Source organism: Anolis sagrei, chromosome 5 (genome assembly GCF_037176765.1).
Source record: "Anolis sagrei isolate rAnoSag1 chromosome 5, rAnoSag1.mat, whole genome shotgun sequence".
In the NCBI taxonomy this organism is placed as follows: Eukaryota; Metazoa; Chordata; class Lepidosauria; order Squamata; family Dactyloidae; genus Anolis; species Anolis sagrei.
The window spans coordinates 178318584-178340574 of NC_090025.1; the positions used below are offsets into that span (position 1 = coordinate 178318584).

Consider the following 21991-nt stretch of genomic DNA (forward strand, 5'->3'; position numbering starts at 1 on the left):
TTGCACCATTCACACTTGCCCCAAGCAGACATGAATTCTTTCTCCCACCCTGTACATTCCACAGATATATAAACCCCATTGGGCTAGTTTCTAACAAAGCTCACAATCTCTGAGGATGCCTGCCACAGATGTGGGTGAAACATCAGGAGAGAATGCTTCTGGAACATGGCCATACAGCCCAGAAAACTCATAGCAACCCAGTGATTCCAGCCATAAAAGCCTTTGAAAACACATCTACACAGCTGTTGTCCGACCACTGCAGAAAGTTTCAGGGAAACTTAGAGGCAGAATCCAAGTGCAAGTCATCTTCCCCATCAACTACCATGTTGGTTATACAAATTTTGAAGACAGACTGGAGTAGGATGTGGAGGGACAGAAGGAGAACAGAAGGGAGAGAAAGTGGCTTGGTTCTTTATAAAAAGCCAGCACAGTTTTTCCTACAAGAAGCTGGAAGCCAACAGGAATGGTCCACTCTTTGCAACGAAGCTCTATATATAGAAAACAGAATCTATTGAGGCAACAGAAGCCCAAGTTCATGACCCTGTCATTCCTTTCAACGCCAAACATACAAGCAGAGAAAGACAGGCCTGTGTGCTTCATGTCGGGAGACAGAAGGGTTGACCCGAGAGCAGGCCAGAACAGAACTGGAGATCGTCTCTCTCCATATGGACACATAAGGGCAGCACAGGAATGCAAGGGGTTGGTCAAAAAAAAATAGAAAGCGAGACCACCCTGGGGGCTTATAACTCTCAGAAACTGGGTTTACAGGGGATGATGAAAGAAGATACACAGCTTAGGGATAGGCTGGAACACCGAAAGAGCCATTGGCTTATTAGTTCTATAAAGAAAATATGTTAAAAACTATTCTCAATCAAAGAGAACGACACATTATAGAAATTAAAGGGGTAATGCATAGGGTAGTCCACACATCTTAGTTATCAATGTTCTATTTGGGGTGGACTATCAGAGGGTAGCCCTTTGTTTTAAGGAAAACTTTGACTTGAGGACAAAGACCACCAGAACAGAGAATAAGGGCCATAACTTCGTCTAGTACAGGCATGGGCAAACTTCGTCCTTCCAGGTGTTTTGGATTACAACTCCCACAATTTCTAACAGCCTCGGGCCCCTTCCTTTCCCCTCTCATAGAATCATAGAATCAAAGAGTTGGAAGAGACCTCATGGGCCATCCAGTCCAACCCCCTGCCAAGAAGCAGGAATATTGCATTCAAATCACCCCTGACAGATGACCATCCAGCCTCTGTTTAAAAGCTTCCAAAGAAGGAGCCACCACCACACTCTGGAGCAGAGAGTTCCACTGCTGAATGGCTCTCACAGTCAGGAAGTTCTTCCTCATGTTCAGATGGAATCTCCTCTCTTCTAGTTTGAAGCCATTGTTCCGCGTCCTAGTCTCCAGGGAAGCAGAAAACAAGCTTGCTCCCTCCTCCCTGTGGCTTCCTCTCACATATTTATACATGGCTATCATGTCTCCTCTCAGTCTTCTCTTCTTCAGGCTAAACATGCCCAGCTCCTTAAGCCGCTCCTCATGGGGCTTGTTCTCCAGACCCTTGATCATTTTAGTCGCCCTCCTCTGGACACATTCCAGCTTGTCAATATCTCTCTTGAATTGTGGTGCCCAGAATTGGACACAATATTCCAGGTGTGGTCTAACCAAAGCAGAATAGAGGGGTAGCATGACTTCCCTAGATCTAGACACTATGCTCCTATTGATGCAGGCCAAAATCCCATTTCCTTTTTTGCCGCCACATCATATTGTTGGCTCATGTTTAACTTGTTTTTCACACGCAGTGCTCTCGAGCCAGGCATTGTCCCCCATTCTGTATCTTTGCATTTCGTTTTTCCTGCCAAAGTGGAGTATCTTGCATTTGTCACAGTTGAACTTCATTTTGTTAGTTTTGGCCCATCTCTCTAATAGCCTGAGGCTGTTAGGAATGGTGGGAGCTGAAGTCCAAAACACCTGCATCCCACATTTTTATTTATTTATCTATATACAATTGTTTACCTTAACACAACTCAGATCTCTTGGGTTTCTGGGTGATCTTCTATCTAGCCACTAGCTAGGTCAATGAAGCACATGTCTTCAGACCACATGCTTTTGAGGCACCTAAAACATGCACAATAATCTTTCAATATTTCAGTTTGGACAATATTCTAATTGCACTGAAGAAATGGGGCTGACAGAATAGTGCCATTTATGGCCAGCTAGCAAGCCTGAAGCAAAGATGAAGTCTAAAATTGGAAACCTCCTGACATGCAGCTTGTAGGCTCAGCCAGCAACTTTCTAAACTGCTATGTGTCGCATCTAACTGCACCGAGCAAAAGCTGGCAAACCTAACACTCCAAATCTGCACGACTATGACAACAATGATGGGAATTTAGTTTGGCAATGTAAATACAATTATCCTGGGCCTTAGCTGTGTACACATACACACAAAAGAGTCAGAGCCGTGTGAAGATCCTTGCAGTGTGTCGAGTAAAAAGGGACGTGTACACTGTCACTCACTGGGGAAATTTGTATTTCACATAGAGCATGAGGCCTTGTACACATGATACTCGTAATGTTTAAATCACCCCTTGGGCAACGTATTACTCATATCACACATTACTCTTGAATTGTTTATTGCACTCATGGGAGAGATCATAAGAGCTAAAATCATGGGAATAATTATATGAACAACATCAACAAAGAACAATGTGGATGCGGTTCTTGATAAATTCAATGATGTGGAATGTGTGGCCCTCCAGATGTTGTTGACCTCACTACCTCTGAGGATGCTTGCCATAGATGCAGGTGAAACGTCAGGAGAGAATGCCTCTAGAACATGGCCATACAGCCTGAAAAACCTACAACAACCCAGTTATCGCAAAGTAGGGTTACAAGGCACATAGCTCTCACAGGGAATTTTTGCAGGGGAAGTTGGTATCACTGCCGTGTAGCAGGAACCCAAAGGAAACAAACGAGCAGTGCCAGTCGTCAGTAGCTCATCAACTGGTGTTGTGGTGAAGCTTAGAGATGAGCGTCCTCATTCCATTTCCCTCCAAGTGCAAAGCTGTAATATGCTACCTAAATGCTAAGGGCATGAAAGCCACTGCGATTCATTGTGAAATCACTTCAGTTTATGGAGAGGATGTAATGTCAACACAGAATGTATGGAATATATTGTGAGACTATAAACAAACTTTGCTGAGCCATTCAAAACAAACATCATGGGATGCTGACAGTGGAAGTCTGTCTCCTTCATGACAATGCATGTCCACACACCGCTCATGCAACACAATTCATTTATTATTTATTTACAGGGGACTCAGGGTGGATTACAATGTACATATACATGGCAAACATTCAATGCCATAGACACACAACATATATAGACAGATGCACAGAGGCTATTTAACATTCCAGCTTCATGAAGGTATTCTGGCCACCAGGGGAGCTGTTGCTTCACCATCCATTTGTGACACTGATAGAATACTTCCTCATTCTTTTGTTTGCTTGCTGGAGATTTTATGGCATCATAAATTAGTTAAATTAGCCTCCCCGCATAAGTGGTACCTACATTTCCTACTTGACAAATGCAAATGTCTTTTGAGCAGCAAAGGTCGACAGCAAGCTACACAAATGGTCGGAAGCTCACTCCAATCCGGGCTGGCTTCGAACTCGTGACCTTTCGGTCAGTAGTGATCTTAATGCAGCTGACTCCCAGCCAGCTGCACCACAGTCCCGGTAGTTGACTTCATTTGGTTGGGATGTTTTAAGCCACCCCTCTCACAGCCCCAATCTCGCACCCAGTGACTACCATCTGTTCACTAAATTGAAGGAACACCTGGGTGGAAAACACTTTTCCAATGACAATGAGGTGAAAATAGAAGTAATGAACTGGATGAAAAGGGTGGAGGGAAACTTCTATGACACGGGCATCAAAAACTCCTTCCATGGATGACAAACTGTATTGAACTGAATGGTGCTTATGTGGAAAAATAATGTGATGCCTATGCTACAATCCATGTAAGTTTTATTAATATAATATCCCTGGATATCCCTCATAGGTTCAAGTGTGAGATGTCTCTAATCGGACTCCATTCAAATATTGTCAGGCATGAACATATTCTGCGGCCAGGTGCAAGCCATTGTTTGTCAGCCTCTGATACAACCAATGTTCAACGTACAATATAGAGGTGACCATATTGCTCTATCTTGATGCAGACTTAAATGAAATAGTGCATGTCATAGTGAGGAATCATTCTTTTTGTCAAGAAATTCAAGGAGTGAAAAAAAACCCAACCTTTCCAAGCTGTAAGCAACCAAAGCTCTCTGTTTCATCCCACCTTTCCTCTTGTAAAGTCGTGCAGTAAGACCTGTGGAAAGAAGCCAAGCGCCTTACCCATGAGAATGAGGAGTATCCCGATGGCTGTCTGGAAGAAGAGGGAAATGGTGATGAAAGCTGTCAGGACAGCATAATATTGGAAGGAAGGCCCCTGTTCCAGAACCGCCTTCAGCTGCGCTGCGTTGGCCATGAACAAGGCCACATCCAGCATGCTCTCAGCCACACTTTTCTTGGTAGCATAACGGTTTATGTTGATGACATGTTCTGTCCTGGATCCAGGATTACCAGTCTAAAGGAGGAAGAAGAAAGATGTGTGCATGAGAGATCCATGTGATGAGATGAGCTCCTGCCTGTCAGCCCCAGCTTCCCATGCTGGGACATGACTCTCCTCCCACAGGATAGTAACACCTCTGGGCATCCCCTGGACAATGTCTTTGAAGACGGCCAATTCTTTCACACCAGAAGTGATTTGCAGTATATTCTGAATTTGCTTCTGACACAAAAAAAAGGCTGGAATCTTCAGATGATCCTCTAAAGATGCCAGCCACAGATGCAGGCGAAACATCAGGAGAAAACCATACAAGACCTCAGTATCTTCAGGCTATAGTTAAAATGGTGTGTATGAAATATAAATAGGAGCCCCCGCTGGTGCAATGGGTTAAACCCTTGTGCTGGCAGGACTGATGACTTGAAGGTTGGGTTGCTGACCTGAAGGTTCCCGGTTCAAATCCAACCCAGGGGGAGCGCGGATGAGCTCCCTCTATCAGCTCCAGCTCTATGCAGGGACATGAGAGAAGCTTCCCACAAGGATGCTAAAAACATTTTAAAAATCCGTGCATTCCCTGGGCAACGTCCTTGCAGAAGGCCAATTCTCTCACACCAGAAGTGACTTGCAGTTTCTCAAGTCGCTCCTGACATGAAAAGAAAGAAAGAAATATAAATGAATTTCGTCTTTAGACAGATATCTCCAAGATATCCTATTCTGTATGTATATACACATACAATTTTTCTAAAACCGGGGGGGGGGGGGGGGGGGGAGGGGGGGCAGGATCCAAAATCCAATATTTATTTATTCATTTATTTATTTACAGATGTTATATTCTGCCCTTCTCACCCCGCAGGGGACTCTGGGGGAATTACAGTGTACACATATATGGCAAACATTCAATGCCAATTTTGACATACAACATATACAGACATAGACAGAGGCTATTTCACTTTTTCTGGCCACCAGGGGAGCTGTCGCTTTCATCATCCATCTGCGACACTGATGAAGTACTTCCGCATTCCCCGCATGCTTTTGCTGGAGTCTTTTTTTATGGCTTCATAAATTGGTTAATTTAGCCTCCCCACACTTTAAGGTGGTACCTTATTTTCCTACTTGACAGATGCAACTGTCTTTCGGGTTGCAAAGGTCAACAATGGGCTACACAATTGGTTGGAAACCCACTCCAACCTGGGCTGGCTTCAAACTCATGACCTTTTGGTCAGAGTCATCTTAATGCAGCTGACACTCAGCCAGCTGTGCCACAATCCCGGTGTCCAAAACACTTCACAGATTCTCAGACTTGTATTTTTTTTTCCATTTCAGTAGCAACTTGTGAAACTGCAAGACACTTCTGGTGTGAGAGAATTGTTAGTCTGCAAGGATGCCCAGATGTTTGATATTTTACCATCCTGTGAGAAACTTCTCTCATGTCCCACATTGGGAGCTTCCCCAGATTCAAACTGATGGCATTTTGGTCAGCAGTCCTGCCAGCACAAGGGTTTAACCCATTGCTCCACGAGAAGCTCTAGTATTAACCGGTGGCGCAGTGGGTTAAAGCACTGAGCTGCTGAGCTTGTTGATTGAAAGGTCACAGGTTCGATTCTGGGGAGCAGCGTGAGCTTCCGCTGTCAGCCCTAGCTTCTGCCAACCTAGCAGTTCAAAAACATGCAAATGTGAGTAGATCAATAGGTACCGCTCCGGCGGCAAGGTAACGGTGCTCCATGCAATCATGCCGGCCACATGACCTTGGAGGTGTCTACGGACAACGCTGGCTCTTTGGCTTAGAAATGGAGATGAGCACCACACCCCAGAGTCAGACATGACTGGACTTAATGTCAGGGGACTACCTTTACCTTTTACCCTTAACCTGGGTTGATTTAGTGTAGGTTTCAGGATCTGGGGCATTTGGGGCATTTGGTTCTTCCCTACCACCTTACAATCCTCATGATCTTTTTTTCCTTATTTTAGCACTGTAAATTGGGGGAAGAATCTAATAAAGTTTTGAAGCTAATTCATTGCTTGCTACTCAATGTCAAATACACTGCTGTTATCAAAATAACCACAGGGTGGCGCACATGGCACCCTCTAAGCTGGCCTTGCCCATTCACTAGCAGTAGCAATGAATGGGCCCAGAGCCCAATGGGAAACAGTGGATGTTGCTGTAAAAACAGAGCGAGAATAAAGCGTACAACTGCTGGAGATAAACAAACATTTTGAGTGCAATCCAGAGAACCTCCAGGGGTTTTCTACAACCGCAATCTAATCCTGTGTGTTTAGGCCCATCTGTTTGTTATAGAGCTGAAAAAGAGGTCACTGCCTAATGGTTGATGTAACTGCTTCTTCTCTGACATCCAATTCTGGCGTTTGGAACAGGCATGACAGCCCCAAAAATACAACACAGATTTGCATCTCCTTACTAGTGCCAGGGGTTCTCAATATTCATTTATGCATGCTTGTCACTGCTCACAAAAGCCTCTTTATTTCCGACGAATATGTTAAAAATGGAAAGCATTGTAAGCACTCAAATGTATTTCGACCACACCATCCCCTGTTTCTGCACATGGTAAAAATAAATGCAATTCCTGACATATTTTCAACATTCGTACAGATTGAGCTTCTGAAATATTTTTTAAACTAGGAATTGGGACCAAAGAACACCCCAAATGGCTTCAGCACTTTGGACAGATCTTGCAAAGTTTAGACCACACATGGGCACACTTGGGCCCTCCAGATGTTTTGGACTTCAACTCCCACCATTCCTAACAGCTTCAGGTCCTTTCCTTTCCCCCCTCAAGCTCCTGAGGTGGAAAAGGAAAGGGCCTGTGGATATTAGGAATAGTGGGAGCTGAAGTCCAAAACAACTGGAGGGCCCCAATTCGCCAATGCCTAATTTAGACTAAAACTAAGGTCAGATTCAATGCCCCCCTGAAACACAAGTCTCTAGCTACTAGTGTTGCAGTTTTCAACAGAATGGTAGCCAGTCTGTAGCCATGTGCAAAAAAGACATACAGCCGTGCATGGTTCATTTAAAACTATAGGGCAAAACATGATATTGGTCATTAGCCACTCCAAGAACCATAATAACAAGTCAATAGTCCAGAAGAGCAAAGGAGCAAAAAATGGAGTCATTAATTGTGACCAGTCTAAGGTCTAAGGCTTTAGCACAGCAAGTTAATCCCCAGCTGCAATAGGTTGACAGTTCAAAGTCATAGTCAAGGTGAGCTCCTGACCTTTAGCCGAGCTCCCTGCCCCCTAGCAGATTGAAAACAAATGTGAGTAGATAAATGGGCACTGTGTTAAAGCAGGGAGGTATTTAGGCACAGCATTTCAATCAGAAAAAGGAAGAAGTTTATGAATAAAAGAAAGCTCTTCGGCAGGGAGATGGAGCAACAGCACCCTCGTGGCCGGAAACAAGCACAGCCACCAAGATGCCAAAAGATGGGAAACTATTCTCTGTCTGGCCATTATATAATCGGCACTGAATGTTTGGTGTATATGTGTTCTGTGATCCACCTTGAGTCCCCTTCAGGGTGAGAAGGGTGGGATATAAATACTGTAAATAAATAAACTGCTGAAAATACTGCCAGTCACCAGAAAGGGATGACTGAAGGTAACCAAGCCATCCAGGAGTGGCTGGGGATTGTATAGACAGCTATCGCAAGACACCAAGTGCCTAATTAGATCATCATCTCCGATTTAATAGCTCCTGGGCTGTTACTCCTTGTCTTTTGATTGCTTAATCAATGGTGGTAATAGTCTTCTGCAACTTCCTACTGGGGAGAAACATCTCACTTTTTGCCTCAGCCTTCAGCTCCTTGGACCTGGGCAAGACCACCATTATCAGGAGTTGCGGATCCCTGGCAGTTTGCCTCCTTCTCTCCTTCTCGGTCTTCTGACTGCAGAGAGTGAGTTATGACCATTCCATCATAATATAGATAGCCAAGAAAATGTTGGGTTAATTTAAAATGACCTAGGAAGTAGGAATGAAAAGTCCCTGATAATGCTCTGAGTTTCCAAGAAATACCTAAACATGGGGACAAAAACATCATGTGGATCTCTAAAATAAAACAGCCTCGGGCCTCTGCCTTTTCATTTATTCAGGGATTATTTTCTCATCTGAAGGCATTCCAAGAAAATGTGTTATGGCATTAATCAAGACTTGTAATTTGATTTAGGGAGAGACATTCAGAGACTTTTTTTTCTCTTCGGGAGGGGGATCAAAACCTCTGTGATGTTGGAAGGGAATTCTGCATATATACTGAGGCCAGGTCTTAACTCCTAATACCAGGGATTAAAACTTTGAACTAACTGTTTTAAGAATCCCAACACTTAATTTGATCGAATGTCCAAGTTAATTTGCTACTTTTTTATGGAGGGATCCTTGCCTTCCAAATACAGTCAAGTCCAACATAAATGGGCCGCCAGAATGCTGGATAAGCTAAAATCTCGGTAATATGGAGGGATTATGGAAAAACCTTAATGGGAAAGGCGTATGGCAGGGTTGTATACTCTCACCCAACCTTTTCAACTTGTATGCAGAACACATCATGCAATGTGCAAGGCTTGACGAATGCAAGGCTGGGGTGAAAATTGGTGGGAGAAACATTAACAACCTTAGATATGCAGATGATACCACTTTGATGGCCAAAAGCAAGGAGGAGCCGAGGAGCCTTCTAATCAAGGTGAAAGAAGAAAGCACAAAAGCTGGGTTGCCGTTAAACATAAAAAAATCAAGATTATTGCAACAAAAATGACTGACAACTGGGAAATAGAGGGAGAAAACGTGGAGGCAGTGACAGACTTTGTATCTCTAGGTGCAAAGATTACAGCAGACACAGACTGCAGCCAGGAAATCAGGAGACGCTTACTTCTTGGGAGGAAACTCAATGACCAATCTTGATAAAATAGTGAAGAGTAGAGACATCACGCTGGCAACAAAGATCTGCATAGTTAAAGCAATGGTATTCCCCATAATCACCAACGGATGTGAGAGCTGGACCATAGGGAAGGCTGAGCAAAGGAAGATAGATGCTTTTGAACTATGGTGCTGGAGGAAAGTGCTGAGATGCCTTGGAGAGTGAGAAGATCCAACCAGTCCATACTTCAAGAAATAAAACCTGACTGCTCATTGGAGGGAAGGATATTAGAGACCAAGATGAAGTGCTTTGGCCACATCATGAGAAGAAAGGAAAGCTTAGAGAAGACAATTATGATGGGGAAAATGGAAGGAAAAAGGAAGAGGGGTCGACCAAGGGCAAGATGTCTCCTGCATTTGCCATCCGTTGGGGACCCCTCCCCCCAGCACCAACTGCTGCTCTGGGCCGGAGTGAAGAAAGGGGGGCCAGGGGACAGTTCCACCTTGTCTCTTGTGTTATTCTGATAATATGTTATAATATAATATATAATATATTGTGTATACATATAATATTTATAATATTGTAATGTAATGCAATATAATACTACTACTAATAATATGATATTATAATTATATATTTATATTACATGTAATATTACTAATAATATTACGGTATAATTGATATAGTGCAATATAGCAATATTTAAAACTGATATTATACTATGTTAATAATATATTGTATGTATATATACCTTGTAAGCCGCTCTGAGTCCCCTTCGGGGTGAGAAGGGCAGCATATAAATGTCATAAATAAATAAATAAATAAATAAAATAAGATGGATAGATGATATCCTTGAATTGACTGGATTGACCTTGAAGGAGCTGGGAGTGGTGACGACCAACAGGGAGCTCTGGCGTGGATTGGTCCATGAAGTCACGAAGAGTCGGAAACGACTGAACGAATGAACAACAACAACAATGGAAAAGCCTATTAAACCTGAGCAAAGGCAGGAGGAAGGAAGCAGGGCAAGATTCTGGAAAAGATTGTTAAGGAATTGTTTTTTCTTTTTCTACTGACATAAGAAAAGAATCCCTTTTTATTGTTTTTAATGTCCCTGGCAAGCCTGAGCTCGTTTTGTGCTTTAGCCTTGCGGACCTTTTCCCTACAGGTGTTGGCTATTTGTTTGAATTCTTCTTTGGTGATTTCTCCCTTTTCCCACTTCTTGTGCATGTCTCCTTTGTGTCTTAGCACAGTTAGACGTTCTTTGGACATCCATTCTGGCTTCTTTGCACTTGTCCTATTTTTTCTCTTTGTTGGCGGATGCTCAACCCCGACTCGGGCTTTGAACTTGCCACCTTTCTGTTGGTAGTGATTTATTGCAACTGATTAACCAATTGTGTTACCAACCTCTGAGGATGCTTGCCATAGATGCAGGCAAAACGTCAGGAGAGAACGCCTCTAGAACATGGCCACATAGCCCGTAAAAACCTACAACAACCCCGATATGCAAGATGCTTTGCTGGATTTTTTTTTTTAATCGTAGGAACTTCCAATCACTCTAGAACTGGGTTATATAGAGAGAAAGAGCTTCTCATATCCCCTGGGTTACAGCAAAGGGTACAGTTGCTATTGCCCATTTTTAAGACTTTAGGTGAGAGCAGAAAGAAAAAGATAACAGGCGAGCATGAGACACAGAAAGAGAGAGAGAGAGAGACCATGTGAATGATAAATAATCCTCTTTGAGAGTGTCTGCTGGCAGCCCCGAGCTGGGGAGGCACTTTATTAAAAGGCCATTAATTCCAAGTGAGACGGTGCAGAATGCCAAATAAAACACAGAGAGTCACCCGGGCGATTCAGACCCAGAAAACAAAAGGGGCCACAGGAACGTTGGGGAGCAGAAGTCTAGGCACTTTCAAGTTGCACAGCCAGCCAGACATGCCTGAAGAGAAGGATACACATAATGTGCTCTGCCATTGAGCTCTCCGCTGGAATCTGAGCCAGAAAACGAGAGACACCCCTGGAATGCAAAATCACGCCTTGTTGCAAAATCCTACGGCAACAGCTTGACTGGAGAGAGGAAAAGATCATTGTTTTAACACTCAACAGTCACCAAATCTGGATTTTGATTCCATAAATTCTTCTCTGCCACTAACCTGCCATTTAAAATGTATAAATAATATACACATATCTGGGACACTTCGTGGTTTTTAGGAATTCTAATTGATACAAATTGGCTTCAGTTCTTATAAAAAGGCAGAATATAAACAAAAAATGACACTGTTGTTGAGAAGTCCCATGATACCAGACAATCACATCCTTAGCTAATTGAAACTTTCAAAAATATAATGATTGTCAAAGGCTTTCATGGCCAGAATCACTGGGTTGCTGTGAGTTTTCCAGACTGAATTGCCTGAATTGCCATGTTCCAGAAGCATTCTCTCCTGATGTTTCACCCACATCTATGGCAGGCATCCTCTGGCATTGTGAGGTCTGTTGGAAACTAGGCAAGTGATGTTTATAGATATGTGGAAATAGATATAATAAAGGTAAAGGTTTCCCCTGACATTAAGTTGAGTCTTGTCCAACTCTGGGGGTGGTGGTGCTCATCTCCATTTCTAAGTCGAAGTGCCAGCGTTGTCTATAGACACCTCCAAGGTCATGTCACCAGCATGACTGCATGGGGTGCTGTAACCTTCCCACAGAAGTGTTACCTATTGATCTACTCACATTTGCATATTTTCAAACTGCTAGTTTGACAGAAGCTGGGGCTAACAGCAAGAGCTCACCCCACTGTTACCTTCCCACAGAAGTGGTACCTATTGAGCTACTCACATTTGCATATTTTCAAACTGCTAGTTTGGCAGAAGCTGGGGCTAACAGCAGGAGCTTACCCAACTCCCTGGATTTGAACTGCCAACCTTTTGGTCAGCAAGTTTAGCAGCTCAGCGGTTTAACCCACTGTGCCACGGGGGGGGGGGGGGGAGATAGATATTATATATCCACAGATATATAAACCCCACTTGCCTAGTTTCCAATAGACCTCACAACCTCCAAGGATGCCTGCCATAGATGTGAGCAAAATGCCGGGAGAGAATGCTTCTGGAACATGGCCATACAGCCTGGAAAACTCATTGTGGGAGTTGAAGTCCAAAACACCTGGAGGGCCGAAGTTTGCCCATGCCTGGTTTACCCTTTTAGATTCCCAAATATGAGCTTAAGAAAGTATCTAAACTGTGCTCATTATGTTGTAGTCCCTCCTTTTGACATGATCCACTTCCAAGGAACAATGTGAAATAATTGATAACAAGGGAACTTGGCTGTGGTTTTAGCATGCACAACATTTCTTGTGCTAGTAAATCAAGACAAAAGGATGTCAATAGACAGTTTTATGGCTTATTTGGCACACTTAAAAGCATATGCAGTCATTCATAGGAATCAAACAGATTAATTGTGCATGTTTTTCTCTTTCGACCATTGTACCTAGAAGTATAAATAGTAAAGGCTTCTTTTAGTCTTCCAGAAGTTATTGTAGGTTTACTATGTCCAAGTCCTGTTTTCATGGACTACCCCTAAACAAACTGATCCCGGTTGATTAAGGAAAGCCTCATCTTGCTGTAGCAACAGCAACAAGATGACAGGCAATCCAAATGGGCAAGTGCTCTCCTAGAAGCAAGATGTACCAGTATATGTCCATACCACACAAGTATAGTCTTATTATTCCATTTCATAAGAGCCAGGGTTACCGGAATAAAAACAAGAAATATCTCCTTTTCTTTTGAAATTTGCATAGAAGAGGAAATTTTAACTGGTCTTCCAGGTAATGTGCAGCTCCTGCTGAAATTGGTGTTTACTCTTTGTTATGCAGGGCAACATCTATACAGTCATGTCCTTTGAGAGAGATTCAAATGGTCTTTAGGTGTCCATGTGAAGGATCTTCTTCCAGCAACCAAGAAGCAAATATACTACGCCTGTCTCGGCAAGCTCCTGCACAGAAAACTTAAATATGTAACTGTTGACAAAACTCCCAGACTCAGCTAGCTTCTGGGCTTTGCATTTTTCAGTTAACACACTCACCAACTGATTTTTACATGCTTCAACATACTACACTGTTTCCTTGAAACCACATGGCAATAAGAGAGACTGATCTCGTAAAACCCTCTTATACTGCCGAGGCAACAGGAATGTCAGGAGGGGAGGGGTTGACTACTCATGAAAGATTACTACTACCACATCAGCTCTAGATTATTAAATATGGTTTTCTGTGGATGTGCAGATGGTGACTACTGGATATGTTCTATATCAGAAACTAGAGCTCATGTGGTCTATCCAGTGCAATTTTCTGAATCAGAACCCCAAATAACCAAACCGAATCAAAAGTTGACCAAAAACTGATTTAGTGGCCTTTTAGTACTAATGTTGGAGAGTGGTCCCAGGTCAAAGGAGTCCCGAGTCAAGTGGTTCCTGGTCAAAAAAAGGTAGGGAACCACTGCTCCAATTCAGTGTTGGAGGTCACAAAATTTGGCAACAGTAAAAGGTTTCTATTTACAGAAATCTGTTAGCAACAGCGTGCAGTGTTTTCTGTGGACACTACAGAAAATGCTTCAACTGTACTTCATAAAAAAGGAAAATCGGTCTGTTTAGCAAGTCTTGCAAATGTTGATTTACTTTCAGTAAATGTTTGATTTTTATATCTAATACCTGGGGTTATGTAAAAAAATTCTCAGGCAAAAATGGTGGAAAAGGTTTAAGAAGATCTGGGTTAAAGTACCAAACTATGTGCATAATGTTAGAAGACAGTAACTGAATGCTTTAAGGAAATAGGGACTCCATCCAGTTTTCACTCTGAAAAGCCTAACAGAGGCAGCTCCTATGGAACAGCAGCATTTCTAGATATATTCTCATAATGGCAAAAAAATAAAGTTACACCAAACTGGAGAGGGTGCCTGGAAGAGATCAAGGGAACGTTGCACTGGCATTTGCTACCTGGAGCACCTTTTCATTCAATTGGCATAATATTTTGCTCAATTACTTTTTTAGCAGCAGCAAGAGTGCAAAAAAGGAACAGTGCTTTTGTGTGGGTTTGAAATACCAGTGGGTAGGGTCGAATACATAATGGAAAGACCCACTGATCCAATAGAGAAAGCATATTAGCTACAGATTAAATCTGAAACATTCTGTGCTGCCTGATTTCTATTTTATGTAGTTCCCTTTTCTACAAGCACTACCTGATAAAAGTTCCAGCAGTCACCAGCCAATATTTCTCCAATGCCGGAAAAACAGTTTTATGGTGTAACATTAGAAAATGTTGACCATTTCCGCTACCTTGGCAGCCACCTCTCCACAAAAGTCCACATTGACACTGAAATACAACACTGCCTGAGCTCTGCGAGTGCAGCTTTTTTCTGAATGAAGCACAGAGTGTTTGAGGACCAGGACATCCATAGGGATACCAAGGTGCTTGTTTATAAAGCTATTGTGCTCCCAACCCTGCTACATGCCTGCAAAACTATCTACAGACATCACATGCAACTCCTAGAATGATTTCATCAGCGTTGCCTCTGAAAAATCCTGCAAATCTCTTAGGAAGACAAGTGGACAAATTTCAGTGTGCTGGAAGAAGCAAAGACCACCAGCATTAAAGAGATGGTCCTCTTCCATCAACTCCGCTGGACCAGCCATGTTGTCTGGATGCCTGACCACCATCTCCCAAAGCAGACACTCTACTCCGAACTCAAGAATGGAAAATGGAATGTTGGAGGACAACAAAAGAGATTTAAAGATGGGCTCAAAGCCAACCTTAAAAAGTATGACATAGACACGGAGAACTGGGAAGCCCGGCCCTTGAGTGCTCCAGCTGGACGTCAGCTGTGACCAGCCGTGCTGTAGAATTTGAAGAGGCACGAATGGAGGGTGAAAGAGAGAAACGTGCCAAGAGGAAGGCGCATCAAGCCAACCCCGACCAGGACTGCCTTCCACCTGGAAACCGATGCCCTCACTGTGGGAGAACATGCAGATCAAGAATCGGGCTCCACAGTCACCAACGTACCCACCTCCAGTACATCAATCTTGGAAGACAATCCTACTTGGACAATGAGGGATTGCCTAAGTAAGTAAGTACCTGATAAACCAAAAAGTCTGCTGATTTGCTGAAATGCCTTTTAATGTTATCTTGATCTTTCACTGGATTACCACTTGATCGTTTTACTGAATTAAAGCAAAACTTCAAAAACATGCAGCTTATATTTTGTGCATTTTGGTGATCAGGGGAAACACTGTTCTATGCACTTATTTTGGATGATCTGTGAGACATTTCCTTCTGTATCGAAAAGTGTGTGTGCATCTCCATTTTTTGTAATTTTGATCCCACTCTGATCTTGCGTAGCCAGTACGCATGTCCTAGTTTTCAGCTGTGAAATGTTAGTGAGTGTAATAGCTCAGCTCCCTCAACAAGCATTAGAATTAAACTGAGCTCAAATGCATTATTAATAAGTCAAAGGCAGGAACTGAAAGAAGATGGCATATTTCCAAATCAGCGCTCATTTCTCATCTTTCCCTGCTGAAAGGATCACTACCTTGCCAGGATGCAAGCTCCAGTCGGCTGTCATGCGTTGCCTCCTGGCTGACCTGAAACTGACCCGGGTCAGCCATGGCTATTAAAAACAGAGCTCTGACACTCTCCAAGAACCTCGAATTCGGGGTGTTAGATTTCAGCATGACCTAGGAGGGGACGGGTGTGTGCAAAAGCATGCGAAGATTAATATCCTGGATACCGTTGTGAACAACGTTGGCAGAGGGGGAAAACACAGAGCTATCTCGGCATTAACACCCATGTGGATTCCTGTTTAATTTGTATTTGCACATTTCTGGAAGCCAATGCTATAGCCTGGAATGAGATAGCATGCTTTCACAACACAACAGGTGCAATCGAGCCAAAATTAAGGACTCCTGCATTCAGCTGAGGTCAGCAGGAAAAGTGAAGCACCTGCTTAACCCTCTGGGATGAGAAACTCTCAGAAGTTCTAGGGCAGAGCACATGCTTCGCCTGCTAAAGGTTTCAAGTTCAATCCTGGCATTTTTTGTTTTTAAAAAATGTCAAGAAGCCAGACTAGGGGTGCATCTATATTGAAGAATTAATGCAGTTTGACACCACTTTAGCCACTATTATTCAATGCCATGGAATCATGGGAGTTGTAGTTTTACAAGGCCTTTAGCCTTCTTTGTCAAAGACTGTCACTCCCTCACCAAACTGCAACTCCCATGATTATTTTGTGTGTGTCAGGAGCGACTTGAGAAACGGCAAGTCGTGGTTTGAGAGAATTGGCTGTCTGCAAGGACGTTGCCCATGGGACACCCAGATGTTTGATGTTTTTACCATCCTGTGGAAAGCTTCTTTCAAGTCCCCACATGGGGAGCTGGAGCTGTCTCATGAATTTCCTACCTGTTAGGTTAGGAAAAGCTCAGAAAAGTAGGCCCAGGAAATTCAGCAGCCATTTTAGAAGGGTGCCTGGGGGCATCCATCTTTGAAACTCATCTCCTGAAGGGGGCAGTGCTTAGGAGCTGCTTGGAGGGAAATGAGGGGAGTTTGTGATTGGCTGGGAGAGAGTGGGTGGAGCTTAACTAGAGAAAAGAAAAAAATTGACTTTAAGGGAGCGTTTTCAAACCTGACAGCTCAGATTGGGTTGGGTGTGAAGGAGGGAGGAGTCAGGGTGAGTGTGTGTTGGAAGAGAAGAGTTAGTGAAGCCAGAAGTTGGTCAGTTAGTCAGCAGAGTTAGTAAGTGAGATGTATAGCTATTGGGAAGGATAGCTGATGAGGTGGTGAGACAGATCCAGAAGGAAAGGACTGTCTGTGTGAAGTTTAGAAATACTAGGCAAAGAGGAATCCTGTCAGTAGTTTCTGGAGGGAGAGAGGAGTGTATTTGCAACTAAGTGCTGAACTGTTTAAAGAAACCATACACTTTTATTTAATATTGAAACCGCTAAGATTTATTTATTTATTTATTTATTTGCTTTATTTCTATACTGCATTTTTCAGCCTAGATTAGGCGACTCAATGCGGTTTACACAGTGCAAGGTATACAGTAATATACAGTTAAAAACACATCACACATTACAACAAAATCAACAATTATTATCAATTCCTTATCAATTCATGACGCCTCAACAAAACAAGATCCATTCTCATAATCCTTGTGCCATTCCTATGTTCAATTTTACCGACTTCCTGTGTTCAGTTGTTCAGTTGCACTGATTAGCCAAACGCTTGCTCGTAGAGCCAAGTCTTGACCTTCCTCCGAAACGCCAGCAACGAGGGAGCCTGTCTGATGTCTACCGGTAGGACATTCCATAGCCGAGGGGCCACCACCGAGAAGGCCCTGTCTCTCGTTCCCGCCAATCGTGCCTGTGATGCAGGCGGGACCGAGAGCAGGGCCTCCCCGGACGATCTTAAAGCCTATATCGTTCAAGTTCTCTCAAATAAACATCATTGTTATTTGTTCACAACATCTGTCTCATGTATGCCCCTGTGTGAGGATTTCTAAAGCAAATTATTACAGAAATCAAGGTTAAATGGTGGCAGCGTGTATTTAGAAAGAAATCTCTTCATTGTTACCTAAGAGTACAAAGCCTGAATGCAAATCCAGCACATTCTAGCCTAAAGATACCTCAAGTCAAGCCAAGGGCTAAACATTTCTTTTAAGTGTGGTGGTAGCCGGTGTTCTTTAAAAAGTTTTTTCAGCCAGAAGATAGTTCCAGCATATTCAGCTTTTGATTTTACTTAAATAGGCCACATTCCATTACAAGTGGTGGTACAGCTGGTGGGATTGGGTCATAAATAATCCCTAGCCTTTATATTTTTGGTGTCAGCTTGTGGGATCGGTATTTAATATCCCATAGCCCTTACATTTAAGTGGCTGAGGGGTAAAAGGAAGGGGCCTGAGGCTTTTAGGAATTGTAAGAGTTGGAGTCCAAAACACCTGGAGGGCCAAAGTTTGCCCATGCCTGTGATATATGCTTCTTTCACCATTTAGTGAGGTCATACCCACATAAGAAGAAAAGTAAGTGTAAGTAACATTGTACAATTAACAAAATGACTGGAACTTTTTAGAGATATGTCTAACTTGCTCCTTGAAGCCCTGGAGAATCCACATATATGCACTTGACAATTCCCACTGTGCAAAGGCAGATTAAATGGAAACCTCTGGCTGAGCAAAGAATGGGTCTGCATGCTTTTCGCTTCAGATATTTGAGACCAACTTGTTTCCTTGCTGCGGCTCACAGAAGGCGACACCAACTGTTCCTGTGCAAGGAGAGCAGGCTTTGCGAGACTCTCAAAAGGTTTTCCATAGACGCTCACCCCTCTCCTTTCGCTCCCCTCCTCCCACCCACTTTGCCCTTTCGCTGACATTGAAACAAGATTCTGCTTTTCAGCTGTCACTTGGAGACGGGGAACTTGCTTGACAGATCTAGAGGGCACTTAGCACTACCTTCACTCTGTTTTCCCTTCTCCATAAAGGACACACATACTGCCATTGCTGATCTCGGTATCTCACTCTCAGCATTATGGAGGGCTGTATAGTACCTCCTTCCCTCCCCAGAATTTCTGAAAAGTATAGACCAAGATCATATATTGCAAATATCCAATAGTAAAGTCATGTTCTGCTTGCATTATGTAATTGCGACATTGGATATCAGTGACCCCTGATGGTGCAGCGGGTTAAACCGCTGAGCTGCTGAACTTGCTGACTGAAAAGTCAATGGTTCAAGCCCGGGGAGCAGGGTGAGTTCCCGCTGTTAGCCCCAGCTTCTGCCAAGCTAGCAGTTTAAAAACATGCAAATGTGAGTAGATCAATAAATACCGCTTCGGGAGGAAGGTAACGGCAAGCCATGCAGTCATGCTGGCCACATGACTTTGGAGGTGTCCACGGACAATGCCGGTTCTTCAGCTTAGAAATGGAGATGAGCTCCACCCCCCAGAGTCAGACATGACTAAACTTAATGTCAGGGGAAACCTTTAACTTTTTACGCTGGATATCATTGTAGTGCAAGACATGTGGATAACTGTGAAATACAAGTGATTGACACTCCAGTATGAAATTGCAATAACGAAGATGTATGTGTTGTTGAAAGCTTTCGTGGCCAGAATCACTGGGTTGCTGTGAGTTTTCCAGGCTGTATGGCCATATTCCAAAAGCATTGTCTCCTGACATTTCACACACATCTATGGCAGACATCCTCAGGGGTTGTGAGGTTTCCAACAGACTTCACAACCTGAGGGTGCCTGCCATAGATGTGGATGAAACATCAGGAGAGAATGCTTCTGGAACATGACCATACAGCCCAGAAAACTCACAGCAATCTAAAATAATTATGTTTGGTAATGTTCTGCATTGGATCCTTGCTTGCTCTACAGGGAGGACTCAAGTTCCTTTGGAGAGGAGGCCCATCTGGGATCATTTACAGTACATCCCCACCTGATGTTTAGTATATGTTCTGTATATGGATCCCAGCTTCCATCCCATCAGCTGGATATGGCAATCATACAATGATTATTGCTACTTTCTCTCATGCCCCCAAAAACCAAGTTTGTGATGTTGGTGGGGCTGAGAGTAAGGAGGGGGGTTGTCTAATAAAAACACCCCACATGCAAGTTTGATTATGTCACTAGCAGGATTCCTTCATCAATAAAGAGCAGCAGAGAGGCCTAAGCTTGGGATTAAGGGGTGCTCATCTCCATTTCTAAGTCAAAAATCCAGCATTGTCCATAGACACCTCCTGGGTCATGTGGCTGGCATAACCCTAACCCTAACCCTTAACCCCTAATCCTAACCCTATTGATCTATTCACATTTGCATGTTTTTGAACTGCTAGGTTGACAGAAGCTGAGGCTAACAGCGGTAGATCACCCCACTACCTGGATATAAACTGCTGGCCTTTTGGTCAGCAACTTCAGCAGCTCAGCGGTTTAGCCCGCTGCACCACCAGGGGCTCCAATTCTAACCTAGTTAGTTCTTTTATTATTTACTAGCCATCCCCTGTCACGCTTTGCTGTGGCTCACATGGGGGTTCTGTGTGGGAGGTTTGGCCCAATTCTATCGTTGGTGGGGTTCAGAATGCTCTGTGATTGTCGGTGAACTATAAATTCCAGCAACTACAACTCCCAAATGTCAAGATTCTATTTTCCCCAAACTCCACCAGTGTTCACACTTGGGCATATTGAGTCTTCGTGTAGAGTTTGGTCCAGATCCATCATTGTTTGAGTCCACAGTAATCTCTGAATGTAGGTGAACTACAACTCCAAGAACAAAGGACACTGCCCATCAAAGCCTTCCAGTATTTTCAGTTGGTCATGGGACAACTATGTGCCAATTTGGTTCAATTTCATAGTTGGTGGGGTTCAGAATGCTCTTTGATTGTAGGTGAACTATAAATCCCAGCAACTACAAGTCCCAAATGACAAAATCATTTTTTTGTGTGTGAAGGACATACATTGGGTTTTTAGGTGTCTTGTGTCCAAATTTGGTGTCAATTTGTCCAGTGGTTTTTGAGTTCTGTTAATCCCACAAACAAACATTACATTTTTATTTATATATAGATGGGATGGTACCTCTTCTCTCTTATAATATTAATAATATTGTTGCACCTTTTCTGTTTGAGGATTGGCTTCTAGTATGAGGATTAACCAGAGTCTGAGGATTGACCAAAAGAGTATGAAGGATCAGAAAGTCTGCTGCATGCTCTATTGCTATCTGTCACATCTTGATCTAAGCTATCAATTATATCTTTAGTTGGAAACTCAAATTTTTAGGCAACTGAAAGCACTCTGAATTGATGTTCAAAGTGTTTTTAGGGGGTGCGATAATCCAAAAGCGCTTCTGCAGTGAGTTTGAGCACAGTGATGTGTGCTTGTGGGCATGTGTTCCCATCCCTCTGAATTGCTTCACGTCTCCACAGTCAAAATGCTTGTCATTTACGTTCTGGCAAGCAGACCAAGAGGACAACTAGCAATCACTTCCTTCTTTCACTCCATTCACTTCCTGTTTTAAAATTCAAGAAACTGCACAGTTTTGATATAAAAGATCCCTGGGAAGCCCTGGGGACCACAAAACCAGACCCATGGACCATATGTGTCCTATGGGCTACACAATGCCCATCCTGGCTCTGGGCACTTCTGCAAGGTGTTATTGGTCCAGTACTGGGAGGAAGGTGGGATCAAAAAATGAATATATGAATTAGCCAGTAAGCAAAGCATGGCAGCAATAGGTGTGCTGATTCTTGCTTTCTAATAACTGATACCAGAGAGTGTGCCCCTACTCCCAGACATTAGGGTTCTGTTTAATTAACATAGCTAGAAGCCATTGCTAAATTTCTCCCATGTCAATCAGACTAATCCCTTTTTAACAAGAGCAGAATCAGAATGTACAAACGCAGCATAAATGCAGCCTATAGTATTTCCGTTAAAACCTGCCCTATCGAATGTGCTTTCTACTCTTATCTACCCAAGGCATGTTACTGCATGAAGTAGAGCA

General features: G+C 43.2%; 1 protein-coding gene across 1 annotated transcript in view; it reads right to left on the reverse strand.

Annotated features, from left to right (window-relative positions):
• NINJ2 (ninjurin 2) overlaps window positions 1-21991 on the reverse strand; it is a 78691-nt gene that overhangs the window by 6049 nt on the left and 50651 nt on the right. Inside the window, exon 2 of the mRNA XM_060779701.2 lies at window positions 4401-4632. Coding sequence (XP_060635684.1) covers window positions 4401-4632 — 232 coding nt within the window. The remainder of the gene's footprint in view (window positions 1-4400; window positions 4633-21991) is intronic.